This window comes from Rhinopithecus roxellana, chromosome 16, assembly GCF_007565055.1.
Source record: "Rhinopithecus roxellana isolate Shanxi Qingling chromosome 16, ASM756505v1, whole genome shotgun sequence".
NCBI lineage: Eukaryota > Metazoa > Chordata > Mammalia > Primates > Cercopithecidae > Rhinopithecus > Rhinopithecus roxellana.
This window is the reverse complement of record NC_044564.1, coordinates 98,241,696-98,258,028: the sequence shown is the minus strand read 5'-3', so window position 1 is coordinate 98,258,028 and position 16,333 is coordinate 98,241,696. Positions and strand designations below refer to the sequence as shown.

The following is a 16,333-nucleotide window of genomic DNA, read 5'->3' as shown; positions in this document are numbered from 1 at the left end:
CTCCAGCCTGGGTGACAGAGCGAGACTCCATCTCAAAAAAAAGAAAGGATCATGACTCCGGAAAAATAACTGAATTTATCTTTTCCTCCCCCTAAACAAAGGCTACTCATAAAAGAATAATAGAAAACACAGCTAGACCTTGAATAACACAGGTTTCAACTACACAGGTCCACTTACACACAGACTTTTTTCAATAAAAGTTACACCAAGTGTGCCTACCTCTCCTGCCTCCCCTTTCACCTCTGCCACCCAAGACAACAAGACCAACCCTCTTCCTCCTCCCTCAGCATGAAGGCGGTGAGGATGAAGACCTTTATGATGATTCATTTCTACTAATGAAGAGTAAATATATTTTGTCTTCCTTATGACTTTCTTAACACATTCTCTTCTCTAGTGTACTTTATTGTAACAATACAGAATATAATACATATAACATACAAAATATGTGTTAATCTCCTGATTATGTTATCAGCCAGGCTTCCAGTCAACAGTAAGTTATTAATAAAGTTTTTGAGGAGTCAAAAGTTTTAAGTGGACTTTCAACTGTGCAGGGGGTTGTCATCCATAACCCCCACATTGTTTAAGGGTCAACCATAGTATATTCACCTATAGCTGCTGGTATACTGGGGCTATACTACCTTAAATACAAAACTGATTCTGAAATTTACAACTTTTAAAAAGACAAATGTATTTCCCTGGTGTTTGATAAGCATCATGAGAACTAATTTGCCTAACAACTAATAAGTATTAGTTGAAACATGGACATTTATACTATTACGGAGGGCAGAGGGAAATATGTGAGAAGGTCCACAGCCTCAGAGCTTGTATCAGCTTCACGATGATGGAAAGGTAAGCTTTATCACTTATCTCAACAGCAGACTGGTGGCAAAGGGCCAGCCGTAACAAAGTACTAGAATCAGAAAAACAACTCTAGACCATCTCATGGAATCTCAATCTAAATTATCATTTGACCTTTCCACATTATAGCAAAATAAGGTCTGTATACACTGGATACTTCCATGTCCTATTTCTAACCATTATGACTATGTGTCCCAGAATGGTGCATGCCACCACATTTAGGGAGAACTGGAAATTCAAATGATTATCTATGATGAAGACTCACATAGTCCTGAAAAGCATCATTTAATTAGACCTTGAAATTGTAACTCTCATATCTTAACCATAAGACTGTAAATGAAAATTAAACTGTACTACAAAGGTTATCAATTAAAATTTCTAAACTAAATGCTTCTTTGAAAGAAATTATTTCAAAACTATCAATATTTTAGAAGTGTTTGTGAGTATACAGTCGTCCATGTGCATAAGTGCAAGAAATTTTTTTTTTTTTTTTTTTTTTTTTTTTTTTTTTGAGGTAGAGTTTTGCTCGTCACCCATGGCACGATCTTGGCTCACTGCAACCTCCGCCTCCCGGATTCAAGCAATTCTTCAGCCTCAGCCTCCCGAGTAGCTGGGACTACAGACACCCGCCACCGCGCCCGGCTGATTTTTGTATTTTTGGTAGAGACAGGGTTTCGCTATGTTAGCCAAGCTGGTCTTGAACTCCTGATCCACCCACCTCAGCCTCCCAAAGTGCTGGGATTACAGGTGTCAACCACCGCGCCTAGCTTCAAAGTACAATTTTTATTTTTGTTGGTTTCATGGAGGGATGGAGAACAAAGCAAGGAGATTGGTATTAAACAGAAATTTTCAGCAAACCAACTTTCTATTAAACAGATAGATCCTAGCCATTGGATAATATCAGAAGACAGCATAACTAGAAAAGACAGAATGTCCTTCCTATAATTGCAAATTAAAGTGAAATAAAACCTGAGAGTCAATAAAGTAAGGCTTATCAATGACACCTTAAGTTATTCACTTAAAAGTGTACACACACATCCTTTTCTTACCACAGAATATTGGGTAACATTGAGAACTTACTAGTGCCTGGGTCAAGCTCTGCCAATTCATCCTGACAGAAACCTAAAGAGAAAACAATAGGAAAAAAAATTACAATTTGTGAGTTACTTCAAGCTGACTCCAAATATGAAGTATCATACAGTGGGGGGGAAATCTACACTCAGAAGTCAATTTGGGTTTCAATCCTAGCTCTAATATTTAGCTACTACATATCCCTCTGAGCCTCCATTTCATCCCTTCAATACAAAAACAGATAAAAGCACTTACCACAGAATTGTAATGAGGATTAAACAAGTTACCAAAATAAAATGCTTACCACAGGCCTTGCCACACAGTAGGAGCTCAATATACAACAGCACAAGTAATTATGAGTTATCATGGCAATGTCCGTTGGAATAAAAACTCACAGGAAAATTACAATTCATTTAATACCTGTCATAAATTCTGTTCAACACTGCTAATTCTTTTACAAAAGAAAGCAAAATATATAAAATATTAACTTACACAAATATCAGTGTAATATCATGTAAATTTTTCACAAATGCTGAAGAATTTTACCTATACAAACAAATGGAAGCAATTTTTCCATTAATAAGTACGCTATTCAGGTTGGAATAAATACCTCTCAAAGCACACTTCACATTTCATATGCTCGGACCCAAAAAGTATGAGCTACATTTGTCTAGCTGGTGTATAACTATCCCACTGGAGAGATAAATCAAGCACAAGGAATGGCAAACATAGTAGGTCCTCTATACATCGTTGATGAAAGGTTTTGTTTTTCCTGGAATGGCTGCATACTTTCTCCTGTTTGCTTTCTACTCTTCCTCAGTTTAAATATTTCCTCAGAAAAGTTTTCTCTTGCCTCTTTCACCCTTGTCGCACACACAAGGTCAAATCCCTGGTTATAATTATCTCTAACACCTGTGCTTGCTTCTTCATAGCACTCATCAACAAGGAACTACTTGTTCAGTGTCTGACCACAGTGAGACTGTTCCATGAGGGCGGGGATCCAACTTGCCTTGTTTTAACAGCTTTAACCCCATTACCTCTCACAAGCCTAGCACGTAGTAGCTGTTCAGTAAACAACTGTAGTATTTCACCAGTAAATTCAAAAATAATGGACCTTGATGCTGGGTGCAGTGGCTCATGCCTGTAATCCCAGCACTTTGGGAGGCCGAAATGAGCAGATGAAACCCTGTCTCTACTAAAAATACAGAAACTAGCCAGGCATGATGGTGCTTGGCTGTAATCCCAGCTAATCGGGAGGCTGAGGCAGGAGAATCTTTTGAGCCTGGGAGGTGGAGGTTGCAGTGAGCCAAGACTGCACCACTGCACTCCAGCCTGGGTGATAGAGTAAGACGCTGTCTCAAAAAATAAAACAAAAAAAAAGGGAGCAAAATTAGGACTAGAGAGGCATGAGAGTAACTTCTGTCAAAACTGGGCAACCAAAAGCCAAACCAAAAACTAGCAGTCATGGGGGAGAAATGAGATTCATGTAGCAGGCCAACTGCTTAAACACTTTGTTTTTGTTTGAGATGCAGTCTTGCTCTATCACCCAGCTAGAGCGCAGTGATGCGATCTCGGCTCACTGCAACCTCCGCGCCTCCTGGGTTCAAGTGATTCTCCTGCCTCAGTCTCCTGAGCAGCTGGGATTACAGGCACCTGCCACCATGCCCAGCTAATTTTCGTATTTTTAGTAGAGATGGGTTTCATCCTGTTGGCCAGGCTGGTCTCAAACTCCTGACCTCAAGTGATCTGACCATCTTCGCCTCCCAAAGTGCTGTGATTAGAGAAAGCCCAGCTTAAGCATCACAACTTTTAAAGTCCTTTGCAATTCTGGGCTGTTGTGGCCACATCAAACATGCCACATTCTTTCTTGCCTTTCTGTGATTCCTCCTCCTCCTCCACTTGGTAAAACAATTCATCTTTTAAGATTCAGTTCTGGCCGGGCGCGGTGGCTCAAGCCTGTAATCCCAGCACTTTGGGAGGCCGAGACGGGCGGATCACGAGGTCAGGAGATCGAGACCATCCTGGCTAACACGGTGAAACCCCGTCTCTACTAAAAATACAAAAACTAGCCGGGCGAGGTGGCGGGCGCCTGTAGTCCCAGCTACTCGGGAGCCTGAGGCAGGAGAATGGCGTAAACCCGGGAGGCGGAGCTTGCAGTGAGCTGAGATCCGGCCACTGCACTCCAGTCAGGGCGACAGAGCGAGACTCCGCCTCAAAAAAAAAAAAAAAAAAAAAAAAAAAAAAAAAAACTAGCCGGGCGTAGTGGTGGGCTCCTGTAGTCCCAGCTACTCGGGAGACTGAGGCAGGAGAATGGCGTGAACCCGGGAGGCGGAGCTTGCAGTGAGCTGAGATCCGGCCACAGTACTCCAGCCCGGGCGACAGAACGAGACTCTGCCTCAAAAAAAAAAAAAGATTCAGTTCTAATATCGCAACAATGAAATATGGAAAACAGAAGAGGCCTCACCAGCATTCACCAAACAATAAAGGAATAATCTAAATACCTGCCTCTTCCACTACATAGTGAGATCTTCAAGGCTAGGGACTGTGCCTTATCCATCTGCAGAGCTGCTTCTGGCCAGAACAGTTGTGGACACATTATGGAAGGTGCTGAAATGCAGGATCAACTAAACAGAACACACAGCCCTGCCTCTAGATCACAGTCTAGGGAAGAAAGTCATAGAATCAGAAAATCTAAAGTCTAGTCTGAATGGTATGTGTAAAGCCTAAATGAGGAGACTGGATCTGAAATACCAGAATTTAGAAGCTGCTTAAAGTGGCTGATCTCAGACCAGCTTTAAACCCCTCTACATAAAGGCAATGGGAATCAGAAAAGCCATGGAGAGATGCCAGGTGTCTTCATATATTCAGACTGCTATAATAAAATACCATAAACTAAGTCACAGTTCTGGAGCCGTGAAGTCCAAGATCAAGGTACTGGTAGATTTGGTGTCTAGTGAGAGCCCATTTTATGGTTCATAGATGGTACCTTACCACTGTTCTCACATGGTAGAATGAGCTCTTTAGGGTCTCTCTTATACTGGAACAATCACCTCCCAAAAGGCCCCCATGCTAATACCATCACCTTGGAGGTTAGGATTTCAATATGTGAATTCAGGGGGATCACACACATTCAGACCATAGCACCGGGCAATGAGAAACTAACTCCTCGTTATACATGGACTGAATGTTGAACATCAGGCCAGAAGTGAAACTGAGAATAAACTTCATTTCATGTAAATTGACTCAGAAACAGGACAAAAGTACAGGAAAGCAATGGGAAGGTTAGAACTCTCCTAGGTTCTAACTCAAGCCACCTTTAGTTATATGACCTTAGGTAAGTCACTCCCCATTCTGCGCCTCAGACTACTTTGGACATCAAATGAAAGGACTCTACTGGAAGTCTCAAAAAAGGACAAAGCCTAATGTACCTTCTGAAAGTACCCATTGTTGTGAACTCAAGTAACTGATCAAACAAAAATAGAGGGTGACTCACAAACAAAGAAAATACTAAGTAAAATATTTAAGATGGACATCTATTGCTTTTATCTGCCTAGCAACCACTCCCCCCTTATTCTGTTAATGGCACCCTGATTTTTCTTTGCAGACTTCTATTCAAAGGCCACAGGATCCAAGCAGAATTGACCCTAACTTTGTTGTAAATTGGGATCAACAACAGCACCTACCTTACAGGGATGTCAAAAGAATTAAATGACACCAGGTACAGTGGTGCATGCCTGTAATCCCAGCACTTTGGAAGGCTGAAGCAGGAGGATCGCTTGAGCCCAGGAGTTGGAGACCAGCCTGGACAACATGGTGAAACCCTATCTCTACCAAAAAAATACAGAAGTTAGCCAGGTGTGGTGGTGCATGCCTGTAATACCACCTACTTGGGAGGCTGAGGTAGACGATCACCTGACCTTAGGAGGTCGAGGCTGCAGTGAGCCATGATCGTGCCACTACACTCCAGCCTGGGCAACAGAGTGAGACCCAATCTCAAAAAATAATTAAACGAGACAGTGAATATAAAGGCTTTGCACAGTACTTGACAAAGTAAAAGCTCTATATATGTAAGCTGCTACTAACTAATCTCTAGGGTCCATCCAATTCAGTGCTGTGTCTATGGAAGCAAAGTGTAGATTATAGGAGAGTTACTATTAAACCATTCATGGCATCATCCTCAAAGACCTGGGATGGAACCCTAACATCACTAATGTCACTTTGGTTACTTGCTGTGGTTCTTGAACTTTTTACATTTTCAGCCTGTAAACTGCTGGATGTAGTGATTCCAAATATTTGCCACTTCCTGAAGAAAGAAGGACTCTATATTTGCCTTAAAAAAATTCCTCCAAGGGTCACAAAGATCCTGATTATAGAATTCAGTAATTACATCTACATTCCCTCCACTTAGTCCTGAGACTACTGCTAATATGTTGTCTCTGGTTTTATAGATCATCATTAATGCAGGAGCCTTGAGGATATATGGAGAACAATGTTAATCTTACCTACAAACCACATACCTACTGACCACAAGGCAATGAAATGGCCACAGCTGGCTACTGTTGTCAAGCAGAGTTTTGCCCTGATTCTCAGCAACCACATCTAGCTGGCAAAATGATTCTTAGCTAGAAGAACCCAAACCACTGCTAGATGTAACCCCAAATGTACATTAAACTGGATTTCTTCAATTAGATTCAACTCAAAGGCAATCACAGTTGTTCAGCAGAAAGCAGACTCTTGGCCAGGCACCGTGGCTCACACTTGTAATCCCAACACTTTGGAAGGCCAAGGTGGGTGAATCACTTGAGATCAGGAGTTTGAGACCAGCATGGCAAAAATGGTGAAACCCCATCTCTACAAAAAAAAAAAAAAAAAACAAAAATTAGCCTGGCGTGGCAGTGCACACCTGTAATCCCAGCTACTTAGGAGACTGAGATAGGAGAATCACTTGAACACGGAGGCAGAGGTTGTAGTGAGCCGAGATTATGCCACTGCACTCCAGCCTGGGGGATAGAGCAAGACTCCTTCTCAAAAATAAAAACAAAAAAAAAGGCACTGAGTGCGGTGGATCACCTGAGGTCAGGGGTTCAAGACCAGCCTGACCAACGTGGTGAAACCCCATCTCTACTACAAATACAAAAATTAGGCAGGGCGCAGTGGCTCATGCCTGTAATTCCAGCACTTTGGGAGACAGAAGTAGGCAGATCACGAGGTCAGGAGTTCAAGAACAGCCTGGCCAACATAGTAAAACCCCGTTTCTACTAAAAATACAAAAATTAGTCAGGCGTGGTGGCACACTCCTGTAGTCACAGCTACTCAGGAGGCTGAGGCAAGAGAATCACTTTAACCCAGGAGGCAGAGGTTGCAGTGAGCGGAGATCATGCCACTGCACTCCAGCCTGGGCAACAGAGCAAGACTCTGTCTCAAAACAAAACAAAATAAAAAGAAAGCAGGCTCTTAAGCTTCATAAATAAACAAACATACCCCCAAACCCACCTGTCTCACAGAACACAACATATTAAACAGATCAGGAAATATTCTGAGAAATCCAGGGTCTTTGGTTGGTGACTTAAATTGCTTTCAAAAGAAAAAGACAAATGAGAAACAGATTGGTTCCTAAGATGACATCACCAAGTCAGTGTGCAAACAGGCAATGTTACTGCAAAGGTTATATTCACTTGCCTCAGTTTAACTAGGAAGATAAATGCATACTGAAAAGGACATGGGGCCGGGCACAATGGCTCACATCTGTAATCCCAGCATTTTGGGAGGCCGAGGCAGGTGGATCACCTTAGGTCAGGAGTTCACCACCACCCTGACCAACATGGTAAAACTCCATCCCTACTAAAAATTCAAAAATTAGGCCGGGTGCAGTGGCTCATACCTGTAATCCCAACACTTTGGGAGGCCGAGGTAGGAGGATCACGAGGTCAGGAGTTTGAGACCAGCTTGGCCAACAAAGTGAAACCCCATCTCTACTAAAAATACAAAAATTAGCCAGGCGTGGTGGCGCACACCCGTAGTCCTAGCTACTCGCGGGGGCTGAGGCAAGAGAATCGCTTGAACCCGGGAAGCAGAGGTTGCAGTGAACCGAGATCACCCCACTGCACTCCAGCCCAGACAACAAAGCGAGACTCCATCTTTAAAAAAATAATAATAATAATACAAAAATACAAAAATTAGCTGGGCTAATTTTGGTGGTGGCGGGTGCCTATAATCCCAGCTACTCAGGAGGCTGAGGCAGGAGAATTGCTTGAACTTGGGAGGCAGAGATTGCAGTGAGCCCAGATCACATCACTGTAAAAAAAAAATACAAAAATACAAAAATTAGCTGGGCTAATTTTGGTGGTGGCGGGTGCCTATAATCCCAGCTACTCAGGAGGCTGAGGCAGGAGAATTGCTTGAACTTGGGAGCCAGAGGTTGCAGTGAGCCCAGATCACATTATTGCACTCCAGCCTGGACAACAGAGCTAGATTCCATTTCAAAAAAAAAAACCGGAGGCAGCAAGGGTATGGGTATGAGTTAGAACTAGATTCAAATCCCAGATTTGCTATTACCAAATTAACTACTCCAAACCCATGTCTTGAAATAAGGATAAAAATAACCATCACATTCAATTGTTGCGAGATTTGGTGAATATATGTAAATCATCTACTTTATGGCAAGTTAATCAAGCAAATGGCTCTAAGTCTAGGAATCTTATTTCATACAAGAGAAAGTTCCAGTTGACAAGCTCTTCTTCAAATAGGCATTTTGTTTGTTTTTTAAACAAGGTCTTGCTTCTGTAGCCCAGGCTGGGGTGCAGTGGCACGATCATGGCTCACTGCAGCCTTGACCTCTAGGACCCAAGCAACCCTCCCACTTCAGCCTCCCAAGTAGCTGAGACTATGGGTATGCACCACCATACATTTGACAAAAAGGCATTTGACAAAAAGAAAATGACCACTGATTCCTCAAATTGTGACTGGCTATCAGGAGAGATTAAAAGGTCACTGATATTTTTCCTTTTTGATATTTTGACTATCAAATTGTACATTTACCATGACAGCAACTTAAATAAACTTCTGAGTCTTACCAGTCAGCAAATTAAAGCGTGAAACACTAGCTAATTATAATCTATAATGTGTTAGTGTTACTCAAGCCATGTTTTAGTTTGACTGTAGGAAGACAGTATAGTGCAATAGAGACATGGACTCTGGTTAACACTCTGCCAGTTACTCAGTCTCTTTTGAAGCCTCAATAACCCATACGTAAGATTAAGGCCCTTAAAAGGTAAAATTCTACAATTCTAATCAAACATCTCTTTCTACAAAACAGAAGTTGTCTGTATCCCACATGATTTGCCGACCACTTTATCTCTTGCTTTTCATAGCATCCTACCCAACAGTGTATACTCCATCCACACTGAAGTACATCATGGCTCCCAGAATTCAACATGCTCTTTGGCCTCAACTCCTTTACACGTGCTATTTTCTCTACCTGAGTCAACCTTTACTCACCACTGATATAAAGAATCAAGTCAGGTCTCCTATAATTCCCCCCTCCCTTTCCTGCAAACACTCAAGTCTGAGTTAGGCACTACAAACAACATGGCTGAACCTATAGCTCTTCGGGGACCTATGACGAAGAAAAAGACTGGTTTCAAAATCCAAAAAACAGACACATCTGCAAATTTGAAATTCAAATGTTTTAATTAAATATGAGATAACATTATTTCACTTAGTCAACTGCAATTCAAGTCTTACATAAACGTGAGATACAGTGACACAGGGCTTGTAGGACTAAGAAAGTCAAAGGTCAAAATAGGTCTTGAAATTGCTCTGATGAGTTCTGTGTGTCTCTTCTACGCTTCCACAGGCTCCTGTGCTTTACACACCACAACCACATCATGATCAGGACCACCAGAACCTGAATTCAGAGAACCCAAGGTTCTAGAGAAGTCTGTTTTCCAGGATCCCCAAGAAAAAGCTAAAAATCTTTACCCGGGTTTTCTATTGATATACAACAGTCACTCACTGGTCTTTCCTGGACCAATCCCCTCTAGTCAGTTGTATCAGTTTCCCATCTACCTTGTCTCCCCGATCATGATTTGGCATCCAATAAAACTCTGACTAAATAGGTCAGATCTAGTCTCAGCCCCAAAGATAACCCCAGCCCTAGGCCTGAGACATGACCCAGGAAAGGCGGCTCAATAAATGTTTGAAGAACTGTTTCTTTCACCAAAAGACAATAATGGTAAGCCACAATGTCACTACAATGAATTTCTTGCCAAAACAACAAATTTCAAGAGAACAATTTCACTGTTCTCAACTTTTAAAGCCTAGATGAGCACTGTCCAATAGAAATTTCTACAATGATGAAAATGTCATATATCTACACTGTCCAATACAGTTGCCACTAGCTACATGTGGCCAATGAGTACTTGGAACGTGACTGGCATGAATGAGAAACTGAATTTTTAACTTTACTCTTAATTTAAATGGCCATATGAGACTGGTGGCTATGAAACAGTGAAAAACCTAGAAGTTGTCCCTCTTTCTAAATTTGTCACACCACATATTCTTGACTGTGTTACAGCATAAAAAAAAAAATATGGAAATGTTTATTTAGGCCAGTATTATTTACTAGCCAATTTATAGCTTTGTCAGCTGTTATCATCAGCCTGCAAATGCAGTCACTTACTCCTTCAAATATTAAGTATCTACCCATACTGTAACAGGCCAGCGGTCTGGAAGGTAGAGATGTGAATAAGACTGACTACAGAGAATTAATAGTCTCTAGGAGTATAGAGCAGACAAAAATAACTGTAGAGCCTGACAATGTAAATGCACTTAATGCCGCTAAGTTGTACACTCCAAATGGTTAAAATGGTAAATTTTACGCTACGTATATTTTATCACAATTTTTAAAAAGATTAAAGCCTACTGAAGAAAAAAGTTGAAACAATATTTTTGAAAAAATTAACACTATGGGACAGATGGACATGATACAACTGGGAAGCAGTGCAGAGTAGAGAGAGCATAAATTTTTATTTCAGAATAGGTTTGAGTCCTGGCACCATTACTTACTAATTGTGTTAGCTTAGGAAATGACTTCACTTCTCTGGGCCAATTTTCTCATCTGTAGATGGTTATGAGTACTCAATATGATGCACTTAGGTCAGTGAAAGTGCTCAGTAGCCATGATCGATATCAGGGAGAGGAGAAGCAGCAACCGTGGAGCCAGGAGCACAGAGAGGAGACAGGAATTCACCAGGCAAACAGGGCTAACTGAGAAACATATTTTGCGGAAGCAGCATGTGAAAGCACTAGAGAGAAAAAACAGAATGTCACTTGGTAATTTGACTTGACTGGAATCTCAGCAGAGCCATATCATAAAGACCTTCAACGGCCATACATGAAGAGTTTTTGGTTTTTATCCTATAGGCAACAGTGACTGAAAATATATGTATACACCTGGGAAGTCTGTCAATAATAGCCCAACTCTGATTACTTCAATACAGGGGCTCTAAAATTTCAACCAGAAAACTAAAAGCACAAGTTGTTGTAAAAAAAAAAAATAATAAAAGAAGCCTGGCGCAGTGGCTCACGCCTGTAATCCCAGCACTTTGGATGGCCGTGGCGGGCAGATCACCTGAGGTCCAGAGTTTGAGACCAGCCTGACCAACATGGAGAAACCTCGTCTCTACTAAAAATACAAAATTAGACGGGCATGGTGGCGCATGCCTGTAATCCCAGCTACTCGAGAGGCTGAAGCAGGAGAATTGCTTGAACCCGGGAGGCAGAAGTTGTGGTGAGCCTAGATTGCACCACTGCACTCCAGTCTGGGCAAGAAGAGTGAAACTCTGTCTCAAAAAATAAAAATAAAAAATAAAAGAGCAGCCAGGCACTGTGGCTCACACCTGTAATCTCAGCACTTTGGGAGGCCAAGGTGGGTGGATCACGAGGTCAGGAGATAGACACCATCCTGGCTAACACAGTGAAACCCGGTCTCTAGTAAAAATACAAAACATTAGCCGGGCATGGTGGTACGCTCCTGTAGTCCCAGCTACTCAGGAGGCTGAGGCAGGATAATCGCTTGAACCCGGGAAGTGGAGGTTGCAGTGAGCCGAGATGGTGCCACTGCACTCCAGTCTGGGCCACAAAGCGAGACTCTGTCTCAAAAAAAAAAATTTTTTTAATAAATTAAAAATAAAAATTTTTTGGCAAGCCATCCGTGGCCCTCCCTTAGATTCTAAAAACTTCCCTGGGGGGGCCCTTCCTCAACTCTATCTTCTAGTCTCCTTTTGGTACAATGAATGGCTCTGGCATGAGGCTGAGAAGGAATGCAGCTTTTTTTTGGTGGGGGGAAGTAACAAACATGAACTACACAGCCTGCCTTACAGTCATATCTGCAGCCTGCAATCAGCTCCAGACCTAGGCAGATATAGGAACATTTTTCTTGGACTGGCTGATTAAATTCACACCTGCCTCTTGCTTTTTTATCCAGTGAGTGGGATGCCACTTGGGCTATTAGCTTTTGTTTCTCACAGGCAACCTGACAAACCATACTTCAAGAATAACAGAAAATGCTTTTGAATGCAGGAACATAGCACCACAAGTCCACATAGCAAAAAGTATCTGGCTATAAGCTTCAAGTAGTATTTTCTTTTCTCCACTTACAAAGGTCATGGTTACATTTTTATTTTTATTTTTTATTTTTATTATTTTTTATTTTTTTGAGACAGAGTCTCGCTCTGTCGCCCAGGCTGCAGTGCAGTGGTCGGATCTTGGCTCACTGCAAGCTCCGTCTCCCGGGTTAACACCATTCTCCTGCCTCAGCCTCCCCAGTAGCTGGGACTACAGGCGCCCGCCACCTCACCCGGCTAGTTTTTTTGTATTTTTTAGTAGAGATGGGGTTTCACCGGGTTAGCCAGGATGGTCTCGATCTCCTGACCTCGTGATCCGCCCGTCTCGGCCTCCCAAATTGCTGGGATTACTGGCTTGAGCCACCGCGCCCGGCCATGGTTACATTTTTAAAAGTGCAACAAAAACAATACCCTTTTCCTAATGTAATTTTCTTAACATGAAATCTTAGGGGGATACTATGCCCACGTATTTGCTCAACTTAAATGCAGTATACAAGTGTCTATATTTCTATGGAAACATTAACAACTTCCATCTGAGCAACCTACATCACCTTTCATATAGTATATAGTTTTTCTGGCTTCTAGCTTTGCAATTACAGCCTTGAAACCAGACTGAAGGCAGAAAAGTCAGCCCAAGATTACGACATTTCAATTTTAAAACATTAAAAAAAAAAATAAAGACAGTACACAGCTTTCAAGGCTGTAGCTATAGAATCAAAAGGTGAAAACAGTTTAGGAAGGCAATTCAATCTGATGAGTCAGAGGTCATTAGCGTTTCTATGGAATTATAGCACAGGTATTTCTCAGAAAACTGCATGTACTGATGATTCTCCAGCATTTTTCATTTACAATTTCTGGTTCTCTGGAGGAACCAAAGGGACTGTTGATAATCCTTCATTTGGCTTGGAGGTTAAGAAATTTCAAGGCCAGCCACAGTGGCTCATGCCCGTAATCTCAGAACTCTGGGAGGCCAAGGCAGGAGGATCCCTTGAGCTCAGGAATTGAAAACCAGCCTGGGCAACATACTGAGACCTCTACAACAACAACAACAAAATGTCTGTCTTTTTCAATCAGCTGGGCGTGGTGGCACGCACCTGTAGCCCCTGCTACTTGGGAGGCTGAAGTGGGAGGACTGCTTGAGCCTGGGAGGTTGAGGCCACAGTGAGCCAGGATCACTGCACTCCAGCCTGGGTGACAGAGCAAGACCTTGTCTCAAAAAAAAAAAAAAGAAAAGAAATCTCAAAATGCAAAATACTTAATACAGAAAAATGTAAGAAAATGTATACAGTAATCTGTCAGTTGCCATTTATTGAATCTATTACTATGCACCAGGCGTCAGCTTGACACTTTATATGAATTCTTACTGAAAAGTAGCTACAATTGTCTCCATTTTATAGATTTAAACCTATCATTGTACTCCATTACATGGAAAGAGCCACAGAAGTCAAAACAAGAGAACTTCTATTGAAAGCATTCTGACTAATAAAACCCTACCTTTGCACAGTGCATGCTCCGCAACAGCTGGGTGGATGGGAATTTGGCATAATTTCAAAGAGCAACCCTGATGCTCCCATAACAGTAGGACCTCAAAGTCCAAAAAGAATACCACACCTTACTTGATCCCATTTACAAGTCACCTCCTGAAAAATCCAAAATGCCTATGTCAGAAGCAGCTACTGAGGGAAGCTAAGATGTTTTTATTTGTTCATTGTCATTTTGAAGACTGACTTACTGACCAAGGAGTTTGTCTGAACATGGTCAGAGAGCTTTCAAAGTCATTTCAGAAAGTGCCCCACACTATCCTCAACAGATGGTGTGATGGAAGAGAAGCAGCCAGCTCTGCTCAGGAAATCCATTAGTAAGGTACAGATACAACCAAAGAGATGTCCCCACATGTGGCAGAATGTACCTTTTTCCTTATTTGCTTTAAAATCTCCATATAAAAATGGAAGATGGATGCATGAGGGCCTAGAAAATGTTTATTCCTCTGGATCAATCCTAGGAATCTATTCTAAGAATCAGAAATAAAGAAAATAGTACAAAACTCAAGGCCATCTAAAAATTCAAACACAGGAAAATGATTAAATGATGGTACACTTATTCAATGGAATATTCTGCAAACACTATAAATGTTTTCCAAGAGTTTACAAAGGGCAAATACCATATTAAAAATATAATGTAAAACTGTATTCCTGGAATGAGCTCAGGTATATTCCAATACATATATGCATGAAAAAAAAAAACACACTTTGGTCTAATTTCTCTTAGTGATTATCTCTAAGTATAACTAATTTTTCTTCCTCCATTCTACTTTTCTGATTAAAACATATTGTTTTTATAAACAGAAACATACATTTAAAAAATCCTGGCAGGGCACAGTGGCTCACACCTGTAATCCCAGCACTTTGGGAGGCCGAGGAAGGCAGATCACCTGAGGTCGGGAGTTCGAGACCAGCCTGACCAACATAGAGAAATCCCGTCTCTACTAAAAATACAAAATTAGCCGGGCGTGGTGGCGCATGCCTGTAATCCCAGCTACTCAGGAGGCTGAGGCAGGAGAATCGCTTGAACCCGGGAGGCAGAGGTTGCAATGAGCCGAGATCGTGCCATGGCACTCCAGCCTGGGCAACAAGAGTGAATCTCTGTCTAAAAAAAAAAAAAAAAATTATAAGAAACAGGCCGGGTGCGGTGGCTCACGCCTGTAATCCTTGTTTTGGGAGGCTAAGGCGGGTGGATCACCTGAAGTCAGGAGTTCAAGACCAGCCTGGCCAACATGGGAAACCCCATCTCTACTAAAAAATACAAAAATTAGCCGGGCATGGTGGTGAGTACCTATGCAATTCTCCCTGCCTACTCGAGAGGCTGAGGCAGGCAGAACTGCTTGAACCTGGGAGGCGGAGGTTGCAGTAAGCCGAGATCACGCCACTGCACTCCAGCTTGGGCGACAGAGCGAGATTCCGTCTCAAAAAAAAAAAAAAAAACCCTAAGAACAAAATGATTTGGCTAAACTGTCTATAATCAATAGCTTCAACTGAAGGGGAAAAAAAGACTACCAGACATTCTCTAAATGACTTTTAAATTACTACCTTATTAGAAACACGATTCTGGGCACTAATCTTTCTTACATACTAGTCATGAATGCTTAAAGCTCAGTACTACCTCCCATGTCCCAGTTTCAGAAATCCTTTGTGTGGTAACAAAGAGATACAACATCTTTAACCTTTCATCCCAGGATCTTTCAAATCTAAAGTAAAGCTAGTTAATCACACCTATGAAATAATTCTGGGCCAGGCACAGTGGCTCACACCTATAATCCCAGCACTTTGTGAGGCCCAGGTTAGGTGGATCACCTGAGGTCAGGAGTTCGAGACCAGCCTGGTCACCATGGTGAACCCCATGTCTACTAAAAATACAAAACTTAGCCAGGCGTGGTGGCAGGCACCTATAATCCCAGCTACTCGGTAGGCTGAGACAGGAGAATCGCTTAAACCCAGGAGGCAGAGGTTGCAGTGAGCCAAGATTGCACCACTGCACTCTAGCCTGGGTAGCAGAGTGAGACTCCGTCTAAAAAAACGAAAAAGAAAAAAACAATAATTCCAAAAGCAATTTTTAAAAACTATTCAAACCTGGTGAGTTAAGACAGAAGATCAACAACCAAGATTTTTACAGCTCTACATAAATACAAAAGATACTCTACAAAACAGGACTAAGGGAGAAAAAGCTCCTGCTTTTTCTTAGATGCTAAACTTTCCTATATTCTAAAATCAAATTCGACAAAT

At 41.9% G+C, this 16,333-nt stretch overlaps 1 protein-coding gene across 2 annotated transcripts in view; it reads right to left on the bottom strand.

Moving 5' to 3' along the window:
• Nucleotides 1-16,333, bottom strand: part of NR6A1 (nuclear receptor subfamily 6 group A member 1) — a 266,623-nt gene that overhangs the window by 225,499 nt on the left and 24,791 nt on the right. For both annotated transcript variants that reach the window (XM_030919982.1, XM_030919983.1), the window contains exon 2: nt 1,939-1,980. In XM_030919982.1, the coding sequence (XP_030775842.1) occupies nt 1,939-1,980 (42 nt within the window). The remainder of the gene's footprint in view (nt 1-1,938; nt 1,981-16,333) is intronic.